Source organism: Andrena cerasifolii, chromosome 14, assembly GCF_050908995.1.
Source record: "Andrena cerasifolii isolate SP2316 chromosome 14, iyAndCera1_principal, whole genome shotgun sequence".
Lineage (NCBI taxonomy): Eukaryota > Metazoa > Arthropoda > Insecta > Hymenoptera > Andrenidae > Andrena > Andrena cerasifolii.
The window spans coordinates 8240227-8260985 of NC_135131.1; the positions used below are offsets into that span (position 1 = coordinate 8240227).

The 20759-nt window shown below is 46.9% G+C and overlaps 1 protein-coding gene across 6 annotated transcripts in view; it reads right to left on the reverse strand.

Annotated features, from left to right (window-relative positions):
• The window catches only part of LOC143376637 (glycogen synthase kinase-3 beta), a 45188-nt gene that overhangs the window by 5615 nt on the left and 18814 nt on the right, over positions 1 to 20759 (reverse strand). For 2 of the 6 annotated variants that reach the window (XM_076827182.1, XM_076827184.1), the window contains exons 2-8: positions 8188 to 8378; positions 7292 to 7375; positions 6814 to 6852; positions 6281 to 6391; positions 5787 to 6024; positions 5523 to 5716; positions 3323 to 3620 (exon numbers count right to left, since the gene is read on the reverse strand). In XM_076827182.1, coding sequence (XP_076683297.1) covers positions 3323 to 3620; positions 5523 to 5716; positions 5787 to 6024; positions 6281 to 6391; positions 6814 to 6852; positions 7292 to 7375; positions 8188 to 8378 — 1155 coding nt within the window. Of the gene's footprint in view, positions 1 to 3322; positions 3621 to 5522; positions 5717 to 5786; positions 6025 to 6280; positions 6392 to 6813; positions 6853 to 7291; positions 7376 to 8187; positions 8397 to 11223; positions 12824 to 20759 lie in introns of those variants that run through there. The other 4 variants (XM_076827179.1, XM_076827181.1, XM_076827180.1 and 1 more) reach the window with 4 other exon arrangements.

Below are 20759 nucleotides of genomic sequence, written 5' to 3' on the forward strand. Positions count from 1 at the left end.
CGATGAAGTCACGTGAAGACAAGATGAGAAAGATTAAACCAAACTAAATCGATGAATTTATTTTATTAATAATAATAATTACGATAAATAACCAACAATCTATGCTTCGATTCAAACTCCGTTATGTACTTTATAGTCATTTTCTGTTTTTCCCTCTTTCGTCTAGTTTCACAGCTAGATTCGTGACCTCTTCTGCTTTGTATCTGAACCTAGCGAAATTCCTATCGGCCTGGAAATTCGAAAGAACCGCTATGTAATATAGTTTGGACATTCACATTTCTTAACCAACCGCTCCCTAATGTACAGGTATTTATTCGTTTACGACGCGGATGATGACACATCAAGCCAGCTGTACGAGTTGCACGAGTACATAAATAATTTAAATCTACAGAATTACCTTTTGATCACAAGTCAAACTATACACTTACGTTCGTATCTGAGTACCTCTAAGCGTTATCAACAGCTCGCCTGATGGCTCCACTAAAGTGATCCGTCTCATCTCACTGCGGGCGACAGAAAAGATAGAAAAAGAAAGAAGGCTTGAAAATAAATAACAAGTTTATGCAGTAAAGGCGTTGGTGGTGCCGAAAAATGCTTCGCGACCGATAACATAAGCATACTCGGTTTCATTTTGTAAGACGCAAACGAAACGACAATGTGTGTAGGTTGCCAGAGCGTGAGGATTGAATGTCCCAAACCGTATCAAAAATTGTCCGAACACGCCCCTTTCGGACCGCAGGAAAAGAAATCAGAAATTTACGTAATTTTCTTCCTTCGTATTTTTTTCTCTCACTTTTTCACTTCTTAGCAATGCGGTACATTACTAAAAACGGTTAACTGTTTAAAACTTAATTTATATCATCAACATTCATAAAACTCTAAAACGAATGCTAAGATCTCTCACTCTCTTGCCTTGATCCTTTCTCTCCTGTTCCACTCACACTCTCCCTTTTCTCTCCGTCCCTTCCTCTCCGCCTATCGCTCTCTTTCCCATCAGTTTCTGTTTCCTTCAAAACGCTCGTCCTTTCTCTAAATAAAAAAGGAACTGAATCGGTTCGACATGCTTTTTTTTTCTCATCGGCAGCCTTCATTCTGTGTTCTCTTGTGACGCAATGATATGTTAGATGTGTGGCTAATCGCACATGTCCCGAAGGCCCAGCTGCACGGGGTTTTGTCAACTTACGATGTTGTACAAACGCGTCTGTACATTTGTCAGTGTACACTGTTCGACTTCGAGAGATCCACGTTTCCCAGGGAAAACCCCCGTGGATTTGCACGCAAGCCCGAGTAACTGTAACGGAGAAGGTTACAGGCTGTTTCAGAGCTGCAAGTAAATGGAAACCTAAAGGATCGGTGGACGCTAGGAAATAGGCCCTTAAATCACCCGCCCTCGAGATAGTTCCTTGCCAATAAGCCATCAGCCTTCTCTTCTAGCCGCACCACTTCGACCTCCCTTACTTTCTGTACTCTGATTAAATACTATTTCGCCGAAAAACCGAGAAGTAGATAAAAGAACGAATTTCTTTTCCAACTGGTGTCCTACAGCTCTGAAACATCCCGCGCAATCGAGTATCCGATGCCACCTCTCCCCCTCCCCCGTGTATGTGCTGGCACTTCGGACATACAGCATGCATATATTATGGTGATGCGCACAAAAAGGATCCCTTTGCGGAGTGACGCGTGTACAAATCATTGTGTCGTTAAACGTAGACGATAGTATTTTAAAAACGTTCCGTTTAACGCCGCCGAACAGTTTGCGTGGTAAACATTGGCTTAAAAATAAAAAAATCGCTCCGCTAAGTTGCGTAGAGGTTCGTCGCGAGGGGTGAAAAAATGTTTTTTTTTTTATTTCTCATTTTGGAAACCCGAGTCTAGAAAAGGTTTACGGGAGATACGCGTAACGATCCCGTAAATGGTTTATTTTTTCGGTAAGAATAGCCGATAGCAGCGTGATAGGAATTGCGGCGACTCGGATCGCCGAGGCATGACCGAATAGGCACGGACGAATATGGCTGTCTCTTCGCTGGTCGTCATGCCCCGGCAATAGAAACTTTCCGTCGCCATCATTTTTCTCCTCCCTTCCTTTCGATCTGAAGAGGCTCTTCTCTAGTCGTGCTGGTGTGTAATACCCGCAGCATGTCCCGTACCGCGAAAATTCATCTTACGATAAATGGAGATTGTGCACGCAAATACTCATGTGTGTACGTGTCGTCCCTTTCCGTATAGGCGTAGAGTGTGTACGTGTGTGTGTGTGTGTGTGTGTGTGTACATTGAAAACCTGTACGTTGACGTGTTCGCGCGTTCAACCGAGACCTCTCTGCGTGTAGATGCGACATACACACACCGGTGACGATGCTCGTTAGAATCCTCGGACACAATGAAAAAAAAGGAAAAAAAAAAAGAAGAATCTTTCTACACTGCATGTTCCACCTACAGGTTATTTCGCTCGGGACGAAACACGGACCAGTATGATAATAATAATAATTAATAATTAATAATAATAATCGTCATCTTATCGTTCGCGTGTACGCACAGTGGAAACGCAAGTTTTTTCAGTCTTGGCGAGTGAAACGTCTTGCGAGCCGAGAGTGTAGCGATCATTTTCTCCCTCGATTCCCTTTTTTTTTTCCCAATCGACACCCATCAAGCTGGTTTCGCAGTGTTTTTTCCTTCCATTTTCTTTTTGCGTATTTTTTTTTTGTAATAAAATGACGACGCAAGCGACGTTAACGCGCTACTAGACATTATAGATTACACATTTTTCAACTAGAAAACTTCGCTTGTTTTTTTTTTCTTTATAGCAATTATCGTTTAAAGAGGTTACGGGCCAGTTTCCTATAATATATATACATTGAATTCAAGTTGGCAATATGGTGGCAATCAAGCGTTCGCACGCCACTGAGTCGTGCCCTTTCTTTTTTTGTTTCAACTAAACCCGTTATTAATGCGGGGTGGGGAGGATTCATTCTTGGTTTCCCGTGTTCAAGCGAACAAAGCTGAAAGACCACCCCGTATCGCCATTGCGTTGAGCTCAATTTACAACGGGGGAGAGTGGGTTGTGGGGGGGTTGCTGGGTGGTATGGTGTGGGTTTCTCTGGATGGGACATCCTCCTCAGAAGGTCGGTTTCTCTCTCTCTCACTCTCTCTCTCTCATCATTATTCGCCACCGTTAAAAGGCTAGCTCTAACGTGTGAATTCTCAGTTTATATGTTTGTAACTCGATTAAAAAATAAAGCAGCTTAAGCCATATTCGATTGGCTGGGGTCTGTATTCTGTGTAGTGGAGGGTGTGTTGGTGTTGACGTTATTATCACTAGAGTTACCGCTAGCCCCTGCGGCGGCACTCGTGGCTTCCGATTGGCCTCCAGGATTCTCCGAGGTCTGCATGTATTTCGGTATTAGGGTCGAGTTCAGAATCGGTAGGATTCGCAGCTCTTGCTCTGTAAAGTCGAACAACGGCGGCAGCTCGCGGCCGGTCGGTAGTCGCGCCCCTTCTTCTCGCAGCTCGCTGAAGAACGAATGGGCGCACGCCTGCAGGGGTGTCATCCGTAACGACGGCGTGTATTCCAGCAGCCGGGCAACGAGATCCATCGCTTCCAGGGGGGTACGTGCCCTGAACACCTGCAACAATCGCGGAGACGCGCACTTGGTGAGTCTAGCGTTGGCCGGGACGGTCGTCCACGTTGGCTAAAGTGAAACTAGCAACTCGCACGGCAGTCCTGTGAGAAAGCGATAAAAACAACAGCCGACACCTTCTGTTCAGGCGAGCTCAAAAGTTCGTACGATCAATTGTGTCACGCGTCATACGGGGCAGTGGAAGAACTCTCCAGGTGGTGGACATTTTTTGGGGACATGCAGCACTCGTTAAAAAACAAACGTGTTCCATCGGCTTTGTCAGATTCTTGCGCAAGGACCAACAACAGAATAATGCTCTACGGTACACGGTCGTTTCAGGTACCATCTAATAATACAAGGTAAAAATTCGTTCGTCTTGGGGAGCAGTATATCCTAACGTCTGAGCCCAATTCGTTTTCAACACCCTGTACTTGGTGGGTTGAACTAAGTTCCTTGGAATTAATAAAGCGCGCTGGCCTGTTCAAATCAGTACTGTTGTTAAGAGTCGTCTCTGTCGGGGAATGATGTGCTCGAGCAAATGGTAATTTGCGAGTGACAAGCCTAATGATCATGGCGCGTGAAAAGAAATTCCTGATGCGCGAATCGATGGAGACGAAAGACAGAAGATACGTTTCTATAACAGGGAAAGACGGAATGTTATTCGTCGAGAAGGGCGAGGACATATTCAACTGTGCTGTATTAGTGGTATGAGATGTTGAATTCTGAAACTACTCCGCTGTTTATCGACAAAGTCTGCCAAGAAGTCACTCATCTGTATGTACTATTTCTTAATAAAGGATCTTTATATAAATAGAAACATATATCTGTGGAGAATAATCAACACCCGTGGCGGCAACTGTACCATCAAGATCCAATTGATGCGCAAAAGAGAACGGAAAGCAAAAGAAAGATAAATAATGGAATAATAAACTCGGGTATCGGGTAAACACAGCTCAGACAACCTTCTATCACTCTTACTCGTTACGATAGTGAACCGACACGTTCGCATACATCCGTTTCGACTTCAATTACCACCAGAAAATTAGAGTAAGCGATACGTCGGCAATTTATGTAATCACAAAATACACCGTTTCTGACAATTTCGAGGCTGTAAACGTTAGAGAATACGAAGAACGACGATGCGAGAACAAAGAAAGAAATAAAGACAGATAAAATGGATACTACGTGAGATCGAGGAAGGAGCAATGAAATGATTCAGGTATGATGAACGATCGAATTGTTTTATTGTGGTTGGCGATCCTCTGTTCGACGGGTCGATTGGCGATAAATTCACGTATCCTATATAGATAACCGTTGAGATGTCGAGAATATTGGTTAACGTTGGTTAGTAGAATGGGCCAGAGAGAAAGAAGGGATATTTGCCAGCCGTTTGTGTGTGTATACGTAATTAAACAGTGTCGTTGAGCAGGGGACCACTTACTCTAATCTTTTGGTGCTCCGCGGAACACTTTAGTCCACTCATTCGCTGAAGCATAAACTGTAACCACGAGTACATACATGTGTTGATGAGTGTGACATAACGACAGGTGTAGCGAGACCGTTCAATTAGAAGGAACGAGACTCTGCAGAACCTTACCCCTTAACCCATTCGTTTTTGCCTCTCTCGTTTCTTTCTCTCGCTCTCACTCTCACTCCCATGCAAAGGTGTTACGACGTAACCCTACCACTCGGCTTTCAAAGGCACGGTTGTTCTCAGTCACGAGAACGACGACAGAGCGTGTGATAACGAGAGACCGACATCGCCGGTTATGCAAAACTGGAAAGATACACGGAGTATCGTTCGGAGTGCCTAACCGCGCGGTGTCCACACAGCGTGCGTAATTAATGTCACACGTGATCTCGATAACGGTTAAAGAGAAGAGGAATGCTCGAATAATAATGGATTACCTTTTGCCAAGGATGCGACTTAATCTGAGGGAATTTGAATTCGGTATAGTTGGGGTTCATCTCGCGAATCTGGTCGCGCGTCGGTGTACCGAGGACCTTGATGATCTCGACCAGCTGATCTACACCGCTGTCGCCAGGGAATATCGGTTGGCCGAGCAGCAACTCTGCCAGTACGCAGCCTGCACTCCACACGTCTGCGGGGGTAACGGAATTTCTTCATTATATAATGTAAGTTTCACCTGTGCCATACGTTTGGAAACGTACCAATTTTTGTGGTGTAGTCAATAGCACCAAAAATCAGCTCGGGCGCGCGATAGTAACGGCTGCATATGTAAGACACGTTCGGTTCCCCTTTGACCAGATGCTTGGCAGAGCCGAAGTCGCATAGCTTCAGGACGCCGGTCTCTGGGTCCAGCAGCAAGTTCTGCGGCTTAATGTCCCTGTGACAAATCCCCAGGGAATGTATGTACGCCAGCGAACGAAACAGTTGATACATGTACAGCTGGAACAACAGGAACACGCGATTAACGCTCACCTATCCTGCGATCTTCCCCCTGTTTCACCGTGGGGCCCGCGGTTCGAGCAAAATCAACAGCCCGCGCTAAATATCAGAGATTACAGTTGAAGGGAGGATAGCTCCGTAGCAGCGTCCCGCGGTCAATTGATTTTGCCCCCCCCGACTCGCGGTCGGAAAGTTTGCGGAGCGCTGCGCACAGTGAAACACTAACCGGCGCTCGCCGGATTTCGTAGGAACGTACCTTGATGAAACAGATCGGTATCGTCTGCTTGCTTTTGCTATAATGCCGAGCGACTTTGTACACAGTTTCGGGTATGTATTCCAGGACTAGATTCAGATAAACCTCGTCCTTCTAAAATGAATTTCCAAACGAATGATTATTAACGGAGGTGCGCGAGCGCGCGGCGCGATGGGTGTGTCGTCTCAAAGGCACAGTCACGTTGGGGTGCAGAATAACGTCTATAGCTCGGCCTGGACCGCTACGAAACGCGATTAGTATGAGTTTTTTACTTGGCGATTCACGCGTGGCGGGTACCTTTGAATCACAAACACACTGCTCGAGAAGATCGTCTTCTACAACTAGCGAAGCTGCGTTAGCTACTAGATTGATATTTTAATGTTCTACATGAGATTCGTTCCATCGCTGTGATCATGAAAACCAATGTTATTATTTTTTTTTTTTGTTATTGTTCCTCTATATGTGTGTAAGAAGCAGAACTGCCTAGATTCTCTTAAAAGGACTGTCTCAAACTACTGGGTACGCTTTTAACTTACGTCCACATGAAAAACTGGATTAGTTGCGTTTAAGATGTTCTACAAAATAACACAATGCCGCATGCATTAAACTAATACGAATACTCGGTAGTAACTTATAAACGTAATTCATTGTAAAGAGATTTTCGTGTCTGTCTCCCCTCGCAAGGGTGGAAATTTTCCTACGAATAGAAGAGGAATAAGAAAAAAAAAAAAGGAAAAATAAAGGTAGTAGTGTTGCAAAACGCTTTTCGAACGAAGACTCTTGTGTAAGCTTACTGAATGTCTTGCATTTTTGCGATGGATTCGAAAGGGGGTCGATTCTGCGTTAGCAAATCTGTTTCTCTATGTAGAATCACCCCCTCGTTAGTTGCAGCGGTAGTTATTCAACACTCTGTATAATTGTATATCGAACGATGATATTTGAAACTAGAGCGCACGAACTGTTGACAGAATTTCGATCGATCGGTGTGTCGACAAGATAAAATTGTATAGTTACCTTATCACCACTAGAGTAGAAGAAATATTTTAGCTTGACGATGTTGCAGTGCTCTAGGCGGCGCATGATTTGTAATTCTCTGTTCTATAAATAACAGAGACATGCGATTAATAAACGTGGCTGGTTCCTGTCAATATTTATTCGTGTTTCATTATCTCCCCTCGGAATCGCTGCACATATATCTCCATTATTATATTGCCCCGTCGGGATTCGACGCGACGATCAGAATTGTAAGATTATCGTTCCTCAAATATACTAATCAAACAAGGCGGATCTAACTCGGCCCGATAATCCCGCGCGATCTGCTTGGACGTGCAACGCATTCCCCCCTCGAGTGTAAACGAGAGACGTTACTATCAATTAAAAATAAAGTGGTGCCGGTGATTAAAATACAGGGAACGAGAATTGATCGAGGCAATTTCCTCCGGCTTTCAGGAATTAAGATTGAAAATACGATCTCGAGTGCAGCGGTCAGAAATATGGGCGCGAATTCCTTCATTTACAACCACTCCGGTTCCCAGGAGTTTGATCACGCAATCTTATCACGCGTATTTGTTAACCTCTCCGCTGCTGTGACTACCTATAAATAACACGTGCGCTCTCAAGAAATTCTTCAATGCCGTGCCTTGCATCCTATACGATCCGAACGTTGCCCGAATCCATCGACAGAAATTTATTCGCCGTAACGGTAACATCTGCAGGATTCCTTTGAAAATTATCAATTACCCGAAGCAACTAATTCGCGAGCTTCGCGTGGCAATTTGCACGCGCGGAGGTGCAGTGTCTGCTAAAAGTACGACCCGTGGAAAGGAACCCTTAGAGCTTCAAGTGTCTCAGCGGCGAAAGGGGTGAGATAATGAGATTCTGTTCCCGTGCCTTTCCGTATATTTCCTTACCTTAAATCGCTTGTCTTGGAGGACCTTCTTGATGGCAACCATCTCCCCGGTATCACAGAGTTTGGCTTGATATACGACGCCGAAGCTGCCATTACCGATCACCTTTGTGTCTGTGTAGGCGACTTCTTGGGGGCGGTCTGGACCAGCACCAGGGGTAGCCACCACGGTCGTCACTTTGCTGCCATCCTTGCCTGCATTGTACATCGCACCACCCATAGAAACAATCGAAAACCACAACGCTACAGTACAGCTAAAGTAACGGGGAGTAGGGGCGCAAAATATTTCTAGGCTGGGTTCAGAAGGAGCTACTATTCTCAAGCCTAAAGAAGCCTCGTTAAGGGGGTTGAAAGGAGCACAGACAAAGCCCTAATGCTGTGTTAGCTGTTACAAAAGCATTCTACTTTCTCGCAACGACGATGCCTTCTTTACAAGACCAATTCGTTCGACAGTCGCACTGCGCGAATGATTCGAGTTGCCAACAATTTGGCACCCATTCCCCGGGCACCCCAAAACTTGCACCCCAAGTTCTCATACGTTTCTCAACGGAAACATGCTGGACGGAGGATCGAGCAGCGGCTCGCGAAGTCGCCTGCAATTCTATTGCTAGCAGCTCGAGCGTGGCTACGAGAGGGATAACCTTGATAAGATGCAACGACGGATAATACGAGGCCCGCGTTTACAGACCGGTTTTCTCATTGAACCGTGGCTGAAAATAACCTCGCGCCATATATTTCACGCCTCTAATAATCCGCGGGGCTGGCCGTAGCCGTGATCGAAATCGAAAATTTCGCGGGACGCCTGACAGGGAGCAGGAAACGCGTGGCTGGGCCCAGGGGGGCTCTCTTCGATTTTTACCATCGTCGAATGGACGATCGCGACCAGCAGAGCCGGCGATAACGTTCCACTTGGACCATGCTTTACTCTCTGACATTTCGTTAACATTTTTTCTTCGAATAACCTTCTCCCCTTTATCGTTATTTATCTTCTTACTTGAAGAGGATCTTCAAGAAGCCGCGTGAACGTGGCGAGGGGGAGACGCCAAGGTTTTGTTTCTAATCGATTTTAATCACGAGTCGATGGTACAATTTCCAGCGAAATGATAAGGATTCGAGGGGGCTTCAAGTTGGATGTAGCTCCCGAGACTGTAGAAACACGCGCTGTACAAAACCTGGAATTACACCGTTTCCTAGAACGCACGTTCTCTAATCTTTCGACAAAGCTTTTCTATTGTTTCAACAACTTTCAAGTGTCTTCTCGTGGGCAATGTTGCGCAACAATGCTCCACGTGTTCGGAAAGCCGTTACACGTTAAACAACCTTCAAATTGGCTGTTCTATTCGTGATAATATAGCGGAAAGAGTCGTCAAACTGAAGATCGAAGCACCTACTCCTTCCCTTCAATGTTTTGCGACGCTAAAACGATGCTAGTGGGAATATTCTTGCTATGTGATTGACAAGGGAAGATCCCGAACCCGAAAATTAAAAAAATTCTGAAACTCTGTGAATATATGTGGGATTTCCTCCTGATTACAACGCAATTTTTGTTTGCTGCCCAAATTCACTCTAAGTGGGTGGAATTAACCCCTGAAAACTCGGCCATTTTCCGATTTTATTTTGTAACTCGCAATCTGTAAGAGATAGGAAAACAGTTTCAATACAAAAGTTACTTCTTTTAATTAGATCTATCGTTTGGTGAATAAATTATTTAACAGTTCACGAGTTATAGCACAAAATCGGAAAATAACCGCGTTTTCTGCGGTCAATTACACCCCCTTAGAGTGAATTTGGGCAACAAACAAAAATTGCGTTGTAATGAGGAGGAAATTCTCTACGCATTCGCAAAGTTTCAGAATTTTTCAAATTTCCGAATCTTTCAAAGTTCCCTTGTTAGTGTTCTTTTACGTTTGAGAGCATCGCAAAGCCCGTTTCGATTGTGCAGCAGCAGAACACTGTCGAGCATGCTCTACGAGTGCTTATAAATATTTTAATAGTCGTAGGGAAGTTGGTCAGCGGGATCTTCGCAGAAAGACGACTATCGAGGCACTGGCTGCGAGTCAACTTTGCAAAACCCTCGAGAATAATAATTCCAGCTCGAGTCCTCCGTACTGGAGGAACCACAGTGGAATTCGTTGGGATCTGACAGTCTATGTAATTGAGAGCGCACAGCGACTTCGACGTGGCAAGGAATGACCGCTACGTATGCTGGAGATGCAGATCAAAGATCTCTTCGACAAATTTAAATATCTTTCCATTCTCCTTTTTTCTCCATCGCACGCCAGACTGACGTACTGCTGACGTACGAAAAAATAAATTTACGCGGATCGTTGCGCATAACAAAAATAAATATAAATAACCAGGAATAAATGTCAGCGGTCGCGTGTTACTTCTCGATGAATGGTTCTTTCCTCGCCCAGGCGACATGTGTTTCTAACCTTTCTCTGGTTAAATGGCGCAGGTTTTTATATAATACATAACAAAGTGAGGGATCATATGCAGGCTTATGCCTATCATTGCCGCGATTCGCAGAAATATTGCGAGCCTGCAATACTCTGCCGATGTCCCTAATACGATTGAAAGGAAAACGAGCCACGGTGACTGTTAGTTCTCACAGAAACGGTGCGTCCTCGAGTTCAAACACTTTCTTGGGAGGAGGAGTAGAAAAACTAGAATGCAAGGTGTCGTGATTTGCGATTCTCAGGGAGGCTGGGAATAACCCAGATCTGCCAACCCTAACAATCGACCAATGGAACTCCTGATTTGTAAACATATCGGACGACATTCATGCAGATTGAGATTGCCGTAATTATTAAGTAATCGTTTCTGAATGATCCTGTAACGAGACTAGAATGTACCGCAACGAGAGATATTTTTATCTGAATCCTACGATCGACCGGGGCACCAAACTGTGCACCACTTGTTAACGAGCTCGGTTCCCTTCGAACTTCGCTTCTCGGATTCTCAGTGATCGTCCCCTAACGGGCTACAGTTGGGCGCCTGAGAAACAGGGCCCACTTCCACGCCCAGATGCGCGACTTACGTTTCTTGTTCCCCAGTCGCCGCAAGAACTTGCAGAACTTTTTGTACGCAGTGTTAGCGTCTTTGCTCCTCAGCTCCATCGCGCTCTTCGCCCTTTCATTCTTCTGCTGTCCGGGCGGGCAGAATTTCGGGTAACGCCACTGTTGGCAGGGCTCTGACCAGTCTAGGGCAGTGGCTGGTGCCATGGCGATGCACTGTCACAACTCACGAGCCCGAAGAATGTACCGAATCTCACCACGAATCGTCCTCTCATCAGTCGGTTCAGTGTCTCGTCACTACAGCGAGGAAAGTCTGCATCCCATCGCGAGTTTACAAATATTCCAGGCCATGCCTGGTATTTGGAAAGTCAACTATGATTAATATGGATACCGTGTCGAGGAGCACGGCTTGAAAGTGTCTCGAAGTTTGCTGCTCGTCACAGTTTCGTTGGATGTGGGAACGAGTCCTTTGCTCATTTTTGGAAGACTATCTATGATCAGCAGACGGTTATAGCTATTCGCTAGGAGCACTGAGACCTCTATCGAGCGCACGCTAGTTCCCACGTGCCGCGAATTACTAACTCGCCGCGACTTGATTCGATCGCTTCGAGATCCGGCAGTTTAAGCGCGGTTTTGGAGCATTCAGACGGTAGTTTGTGGTGTTGTTTATTTCTTGGCAGCAGCGGAGGTTTAAGGTTTGAGATCAATCACAGTTGCGCTGAGTAATATGTAAAGTTCGAGCTCACAGATCTGGAGCAAGGATCCAGGGGCTCAAGATCAGCTTGATAAGATTTAATACTGTATTAATACTAGTTGTACTGTCGTTCGAGAACTTCGGTCCTTCGAGACGTTCAAGTTTCCTTCGCGAGCACTTCGCAACAACTGGAAGGTCTCTCGTTCAGCAATTGACCAGTTCAGGTTTCCTACAGGCCCAGATCGACTTCACGAATACCTGATACCACCTGGCAGCAGTGTGAATCACGGTTTCAGAATCCTAGGGTCACTGCATGCTTCCTTCCTCGATTAACAAGTCCACAATTCAAGTCCCACAATCACAATCGATCAACGACTGCAGGATCCTCCTACCGACACCTCTTCTCCTCGCCACAACGCTCTCGATCCTCTCGAACTTCGCGTCGACTCCGGCAACACCTGCTACCGCACTGAAGTACTTCACAATCCTAAAGCTACCACAATTCTTCTCTTCAGATCCTTATGAATGTTCCTCCCACGCCACGCGAACATCTGCTCCCGCTGAACGCTACCTGAACCCTAGCTTGAGGATCCTCCACCAAGAAACGTGGACACTTGGAGCACCTCCTCCCATCGATCGGGGAGCTAAAATTTCCCGAAGCCGGCCGCTTCCTTCGCCGCGAACGAGGTAGAAGCTAGCCCAGAGTCGTGCGAAGCAACGGCGATCGCGTGACCAGCCTCTGCGTTTCCAGGTTGGCCGAAACAACCGCAGGTTTACACTCGGGAATCACGCGATAGCCTCAGCAGCCGCCGTCCCGATTGATCGTGCCTCTTTGGGCTGCGTGTGTCGTCGGGACCATCGCGTTCTTCACGCAGCTACCTCGGACAGAGACGTTCTGGTACCGCGGCGTCTCGGCACGCGACTAAACCGAACGCGCCGCCAATCGCCATTACCCGCGGAAGAATCAGCTTCCAAGAGGGGGAACGAGAGGAGGGATGATGCCTGAAAAGAGGAGGAGGGGAGTATCGCGAATGTTAGCCGCGAAAACGAGCAACCAGCGAAGCCCCCGCTTTTCATCCGACTTCTGAAAGCTACCTTGGCAGGAGTTTCGACAGAGGACATTGAGCTTGCAACGCTCTTTTCTCTGCTTCTCGCTCTCCCATTCCTACCATTTTTTCCCTTCACTTCTGAGTGCTACCGAACGTCGGATGGCCGAAAATTCTGGCCGAAGCCGGAGCTTCGTCGAAGTTACTGCTCTGGTCTTTTGAACGTCTGAGAATTTTGAATATTTACGCTTAAAATCTTATACTTTGCTCCTATGCTCCCACACCTTGAATATGGCTCCTGCATATGGAGCCCATGCCAGCGTTGCTGTGTCAAATGTCTGGAGAGCGTTCAGCATAAGTTTCTGCGTTTTGCTGCGTTTAAAATCGGATCCCCGCCTCTCTAGAACCTGTCATGACTACGAACTGATCTTAAAGCTTAGTGGAATGCGTACCCTTGATCAACGTAGATTTATGTGCGATATGGTATTCATTTATAAGGTGCTGAACAATTATATACATTGTACCGAGATATTGACACTTTTCAAATTACACGTACCACCTAGGATACTGAGAAGGCTTCCCATCTTCCATCTAAATTCTTACAAAACTACCTTCAGTAATGGTGTCATTATCAATAGACTATGCAAGTCTGTTAACAAAGTTGAACCTCTGGTTGACTTTCTTTTTCAAGAGCGCAATAGCTAACTTAGTAGACGACCTTTTGCCTACTTAGTATGTAAGCTATCAATAATTAATTCCAAATTATATTACTCATGTTTGAACCAAAGGGTAGTACGTGTAAATAATTATTATTATTATTAATATGCAGAAGTATGTAAATATGTACAAATTGCGAGGCATTCCTGGTTCCTGAAGCGCGACGACGGTGCTAGTTAATGCTGTTAAGTAGAAGAAGAAGCTGGAATATCTTGGGGTACAGTAGAGTCGATTATCGAAGAGGATCGGCGAGCCTGGATTGGGTGGAGAGGAATATCTCATTTGCTCGCAGCAATAAAGTCTTTACGGGACCGCGCGCGACACGAGCGGATTATTCATGATAAAATCTATTTATAGTTGATTGTGTGCCGTCAATAAAGGACATTGCGTCGGATCAAGTAGAACGTGCCAGTTTTACGAAGCAGAATTTCACGGCGAGCCAGCAGGTTTTGTGAAACGCGCGCCTAACAGTTCCCGAGCACTCTGAGAAAGGATATCGCCGCGGAAACGTTCGGTTTCGCGCTCCGATCGCGATACCGGGCCCGTTTAAATGGTCCGGCGGGCTTCTATTAATAGAACCATCGAGGAATTAAAAATCTTGCCCGAGGTGAAGTCGCGGATAAAGCTGAGCGAGGCGCGGTCTCCGAAATAATTACGGCTTCTGGACCTTCGACTGATTGGCTCGTGCACAGTTCGATAACACGTCCCCCTCCAGGTTCGAATTTTCGTGAATCCAAAGTCGAATCAATCGCTCGCTCTTGAAACCGATCTCACTTCTTCCCTCTTCCTTAGCTTCGTGAAAGCGCTTCCTTTGTCTCGAAGTAACGGGGGGCCAACGAACAATCAATCGGTCTGTCAAAGAGTTTTCCACGCTCGAACAGCCTGAGTGCGATTTTCCAGCGATACCGAAAGAGACTCGTTGAAATCGTGTTTGAACGGCCAGTTAGAGCAACCGCTATATTTAGCTGTAATAACGAGATAACAGAGTCTCGTCGCGCCACACGAACCACAAACGTGAGACTACACGGTGCAAATACCGTGACGTCTTTAAAAAAAAAAAATACACGGGGATAGATGCGGGCAGCACGGTGAACTGCGTTTTCCCGATGGAATACGTCGTACCGCTTTCAGCCACGCGGGACCGCGAGAAACCGAAGAACGGGGCGATGGAACGTGTTAGTGGGAGTCTGTAAATGGGACAGATCTTCGATATTTTCAGCCGTCGGTCGATTGTGCGTGCTAATTGGGTATGGACGAGCTGCGCGGAGCGGCGTTTTTGAGGACCGTTCTCGGTGCTGGTTTTCTTTTCGTTCATGGTGAATCAGGCTTTGTGGTTCGGGCTACAGTCAGATTTCAAACGCACAATTAACGTGGAAGCCGCGTGAATCCCTAACGGGATACCAAGTATTCCTCGAAAACCAATTTGGAATCCTGTGAACCACGCTAATGGATGATGCACATATCTGAGGCACCTGGAGGACCATAAATACGACCACGAGCGGCTCGTAAATTTCACGTTCCAGCGATCAGAGCTAGAGATCCCTACTACTGTTTCCCGCCGTCGATACAGCGCGAGGGCGTGAACCATTTCGAGAGAAAATTCATCTTGTGAAACCCTACTGTGCGACTCGAAGGGGACAGCAATGTTTAAATCAAAGTCGTATGTTTTGTATTACTAAACTTTGTAAACGTGGAAGCATTCGTGGTTTACTGGCTTTCAATGAATTATTAATCCTGAAATTACTATAGCATATTCTTTCCTGTTCCAAAGTTCTAAGATTAGTCGAGTGTTAGGCAAAAGGTTTCTGTCCGATTGGTGGCTGAATAAGTTCGGGTGGAAGTCACGTGGAACGTGTGGATTATTCGAAGACTTTGTATTGATCGAATAGCCGCAGCAGGTATCGAGTACTATTTATCGTTACGTGTTTCGAGCACGTTGCCGATAAATTTCAATAGGCAACTGATAATCCCACGTTCATCAGCAGATTCGGTTATCAATTACTCTGTTATAGATACGAAATGTTCGAGAGACACAAGTGTCGTCAATAATTGCACCGTTTCGTGGAACACTGTAGCATGAAACGGGCGTTATCATCGGCCAATACTATCTAAACCGAATAAATGAATAATGGATCGTTGTCTAATGGATTTAAATGCTGCGCTACGTAACCACCGGGAACTTCCCGTTGCACGTGAAAATGCAGAAAATAGAGCCGCGGAAAGAACTCTTTGGAGCATGACGTCTCGGCGCCGTTCCGGTTAAAAAGAATTTCTAGTAACGATGGTAATTTAACGTTTAAAGTACCACTTCCCACTTCGGATCTTGAAAGCGATGTTTGTTTAACGGTATTTTCGAAGAAGCCACGATTGTCAGATATTTATGCGTTGCATTAAAAGCTTCTTCTTCGATATCATTGGAGGGATCAAGGAGCGCGAGCTTTATTATTCCTCTTAGTCGGTGGAATTGAGTTATTTTCGAAATTCTTTGAAATCGCGGCAAGCTATTAGGTAATACCAGGCTCGAGATAACACCTCTTGTTATTAACGACTATTTTCTGGGCTTTCCTGGGAGATTGCGAAATAGAGCTTCGTGGAACTTAAAACTCCAACCTCTCCCGCTTCAATTCGAACCTCTCAATCATCCAAGAACGATGATTCAGAAGAAGACGATACATCCAGAATTTGCATCCGAAGAAAATCGCTCCCATTGTCCTCCAATGTGACTCAATAAAATTCTGAAGCCGTAAACATGCAGTCTTATTTGTCAGTCTGGATCGCCGAATCTTGTGACAGTTATCGTTCGGAAAGTAATCTTACTTATTTACTTCGATAACGGAGACTCCTTTTGTACAAACAATTTGAAGCGCTGTAAAAAAAGAAGTAGCTAATAAGCTACTGTAACCCGGCGTATCCGATACAAAGGATTCGCACGGAGGCCGTGAACTTTTCATCTCCTTTACTCTGCTCGCCACCTGTTTCCGAGGGTTCACCCTTGCACTCGCTGCCGCCCGACACGCAGACGTGTTTTCCCTCCACGGGTCCCTCGAAGAATGCCAAACACGCGTACCATCCTGTGCACGCGCGCAGCACGAAGAAGCTCACAATTGAGTTATGACCAGGCCGCGCAGCTGATCGGCCATATAAATAGATCGGCCGTACATTGAACGGTTATTCTCGTTGTACTGATACACTTCGACCGGCCGAGGACGCATAATACGATCTGACGCAAGTCCCCTTAACGATCGCCCGTTTATCTGCCCCTTTTTTTTTCCCTCCAATTTCTCAAACGAGTGCGAACCGCCGCGAACGGTTCCACAGGGGCATTGCGGTCCGATCGATCCGACTGCTCTCGCGCAGACTTGACACCGCGGGGCTGACCACCGCTTCGAGACCACCTGCTAAACGTTCAGTTCGAAACACAGCTGTGATCGATATTTACAGCCGTTCAGAAATGAACAGTTTCCCGCTGGAATTCCCGCGTACCGTCAGCTCCCTCGTGGGATATCTAAGGACACGATCGCCGCTTCGTGGCAAAAGCTTCTATATCCGCCTTATCTCGAGGACACGATCCCCGTTCGATCTAGACAGAGTGAAATGCGCGCCGGTGTATACGCGCTACACGGGCCAATCCTCTCGGAAAGCCGTCCACCAAGGCTCTGAACTCGCGTTTGAACGCACCCAAGGACACCCCGGGATCTCCTCAAAAGTCCCAGCAGCCGGAGGCCCGCGAGTTTCCGCGGCCTAGGCCGATGGAGCCAGGGCTCGCTCCTCGGCTTTCTCGCCGTGGGCAGGTTCCGAGTAACGGAAAAAGAGGCTAGACGGAGGCGAGGAAGGGGCGAAGTTTTAGGGCAGAGGCGAGTTCGTTCACACTAATCTAGATTCGGGATAATGTCGTCATCGGGCGCAGGTTGGTACGCCTCTGGCTGGCTTCCAGGTCTCTTCTGTGGAACAAGAAAGAGGCGTAGAGAGAGGCCAGACAGCCGGCTCAAAGGGTACTCCTGGTAATTAATCGACGTTGGAATCAAGGTACAAATTGACCGCTGCAAGAAGCTGCGACGTTTTTGCAAGGGGATGACTCCCCCCCGCGCGCAACGCGACACTCTATCTTTTCCCTGCCTACGCGCCGGGGCAAGTGGACAAAAGGACGCCGACGTGGAAGCGCGGCCGTCTCTGGCACAAAGAGTCCTCGTGCTCCACTTGCTAATCGCTAATGAACGGCTAGCCAAAGCGTTGCGCAGGCGAGCAGGCCTTAATGAATCGGCGATAGCCGCCTTTGCGGGCGTATAAAGTCGCCAGCTCTTCACCGATACCTTGTTCCTGACACCCTTCGCGCGTGAACAGTCGATATCCGCTGGATAGGTCAAACGTGGTGGTGCGGGTTGCCAACGCTTCTGAACGAAGGTTTCCCGAGCAGGATCTATGATATGGAAAGACTTCGAGGTCAGGAGAGGTGTTACATACGTTCGCGTCGCCTACTTAATAATTGATCACTTTTGGGATTTCTTTCCTCGAGAGGTGCGAAGTAAATCGAAAATTTTATAATTATACCTTGTTCCTGGGACATTTATTTATATAAAGAAAATTATTTGACACACTTTTGTCATATATTGCCGTTCGTTTTCTGCGGTTGCAGCAACCACTGCGCCAAGCAGGGGGCCTCCTATACAATTATGAAATTTTTTATTTACTTTACATCTCTCGAGAAAAAAATACCAAAAGTGATCAATTATTAAGCGCCGAGAACGTATGTAACCCCTTGAGGTAGGTTTTCCTATACGCGACTGACCGCAACGTCGAGACTTTCAAAGTCGATTTTCTCGAAAATGAAGCGCAATATCAAAAAATTGTATTCCTTCTTCTCGACTTATTTACTTGTTATAAGTCGAAAAGCAACAGTGACGTTTTTTGATATCTTGCTTCATTTTCGAGAAAATCCACTTTGAATTCCTTGACGCTGCATCCAGACGCGTGTAGGAGAAGAAAGTACCTTTCCGAGGATCAGCTGCCTACGTGTGTCGCGCCGAGCCGCGAAGATGACTCGGTAGCCTTACGGTATTTCTGGTTATAGGGGGATCGAGTAGGGACATCGACGATCGTCGCGAAATGTCGTGAGAAAGCATGCTCCGTTGAAGGTGGCCGAAGCTACCCGGCTTTTAAGGGGAACCGGCGAGTCACGGGGCAAATTAAGATCCTCGGACCGTTTGGCGCGTGCAGCGGTAACGAGCATACAAAAAGTTCCGTTTCAATCTTGTCCCTCGATTCTGTTACGCCGCCGCTCGCCGGGAGATGCCTCGAGGATACGTGTTTAATAATAGGCTATTGCAGGCAAGAGTAAAGCGAAATTACGGTGTTTCCATGTAATCAATAACTCGCGCACTCTCCCAGGGTCAGGCGACGAGCGTGGCTTGCCGCAGCCACTTCGTATATCCTGTGCACGAACGATCTTCCTCTATGGAAGCTTCTGTGTATTAACATAGATTGCTGCCGGTGACGTCGAACGTGACTTGGCGATTCCGTCTGCTCGTGGGACAGGCATTTGTATCGATATCGCCTGCTCGCGACTGTAATGGCCGACGCGTTTCTCCAGGAGCGTAGGGAAAATTGCAGGGAAGAGGATCGCTGAATCATTTCGCAAATCTGTGACACCCAGAGAAGTCACTGTGGTCATGGACCGGGGAAAGCGTTTATCGATGGACTGGGTAACACGGTGAACCCGAATGACTGATACCCAGGGACGACAAGATAATTTGTATTAGAGCACTGGGTTATCTGTAGTAGCTACGCTACTGTGATATAACAGTTTCTGTGAGCAGTGGCTAGACGAAAGATACATCACAGGCAGAAAGTACTTCTGTTTCACTTCTAAGCTCTGCGATCCGCAGTGTTGTCTCTAGAGTAACACCACGAAACAGAGGCCACAGCTGGTGATAAAAATTCTGTGCCACAAATCGTAAAGCACCGTGGATGGACGTAGCGCCCAGAGTCTCCAGCAACGGAGAGGAGCTTCTGAAAAGAAGCGAGTGCCTGCTTGAGCACTGAACTCGCTCGTGGCTCACAATACGACCAGCAAGAAGCACAAGCTACCGTCGCGGGCACCGATCAAACAAAATATTTGTCAGAAGTTGAAGCCCGTGGTTGCCGGAGGGGATAACTCTCTAGCGAGCAAATATTTGGTGGACCGAACGGCGCCGCGTGCACATGGTCAGAAGACCGTTCCCTCGGATCGGGAACACGCTCCATTGTGACGTCAAGGGGCTTAGCTCATCGGGCAGAAACGAGGTGCATATGAAATCGTGGCTCGATCCGATACCACCGTGCATTCCGTCGCCGAAGAGACACCGAATGGGCTGCATTAATATTCGTGGATGTTTTCGGGCACGTTGAACGGAAGCTCGCGTCAACGGAAGATACCTTGACGCAAGATGCACCGATCGGGCGGTCGATCTACGTGACTCCGGCGACTTTCGTAACGCTCCTCGGTCGCCTCGATATGCGCGGCAACGCGTGGAAAGCGATCGTCGCTGTGAACTTGCAGCGGCTCCGTTACGTAACGCAACGAAATTCCTTCGTCCTTAATCACTGGCGCGTTGACAAAGAACCGGGAGATTCCCCATAGCTCGAGGCACCGAGAAGCGCTAGGTGATTAGAGCGCTCGAAATCTGGCGTGACGAGGCAGACGAGCGATTCCCGGGGGGTCCTAGTGACTCTGCGAGACGCAGGATCGTTGGAAGGTCCCCGAAGTCGGAGCGCTTGTCTCGTTTCCACGCTACTTAGATGCGAATTTCTTTGGACCACTCTTCGGACGAACCTTGACGACTGGCTCTATGAATAGACGTATAAATCCCCGAGTTATGACGAAAATATTCGCCTATTTTTACTCATCCGAAGAATCTGCGCTGCTGATACGTGGACGTCGCCTGTAGAGTAATTCGGCAGATAAGATAGACAATGTTCGGTATTATCGTTGGATAGATAAGGTTTCTTAAATTTTCGACCGAGGCACCCAGAGGTAACTGGCGATTCTAAAAAACGATTTGGCACCTCTCCCGTTCTAGAATACGAGGTGATGTCCGTTCTTTTTGGAAACAAAGGAGCTCGCAAC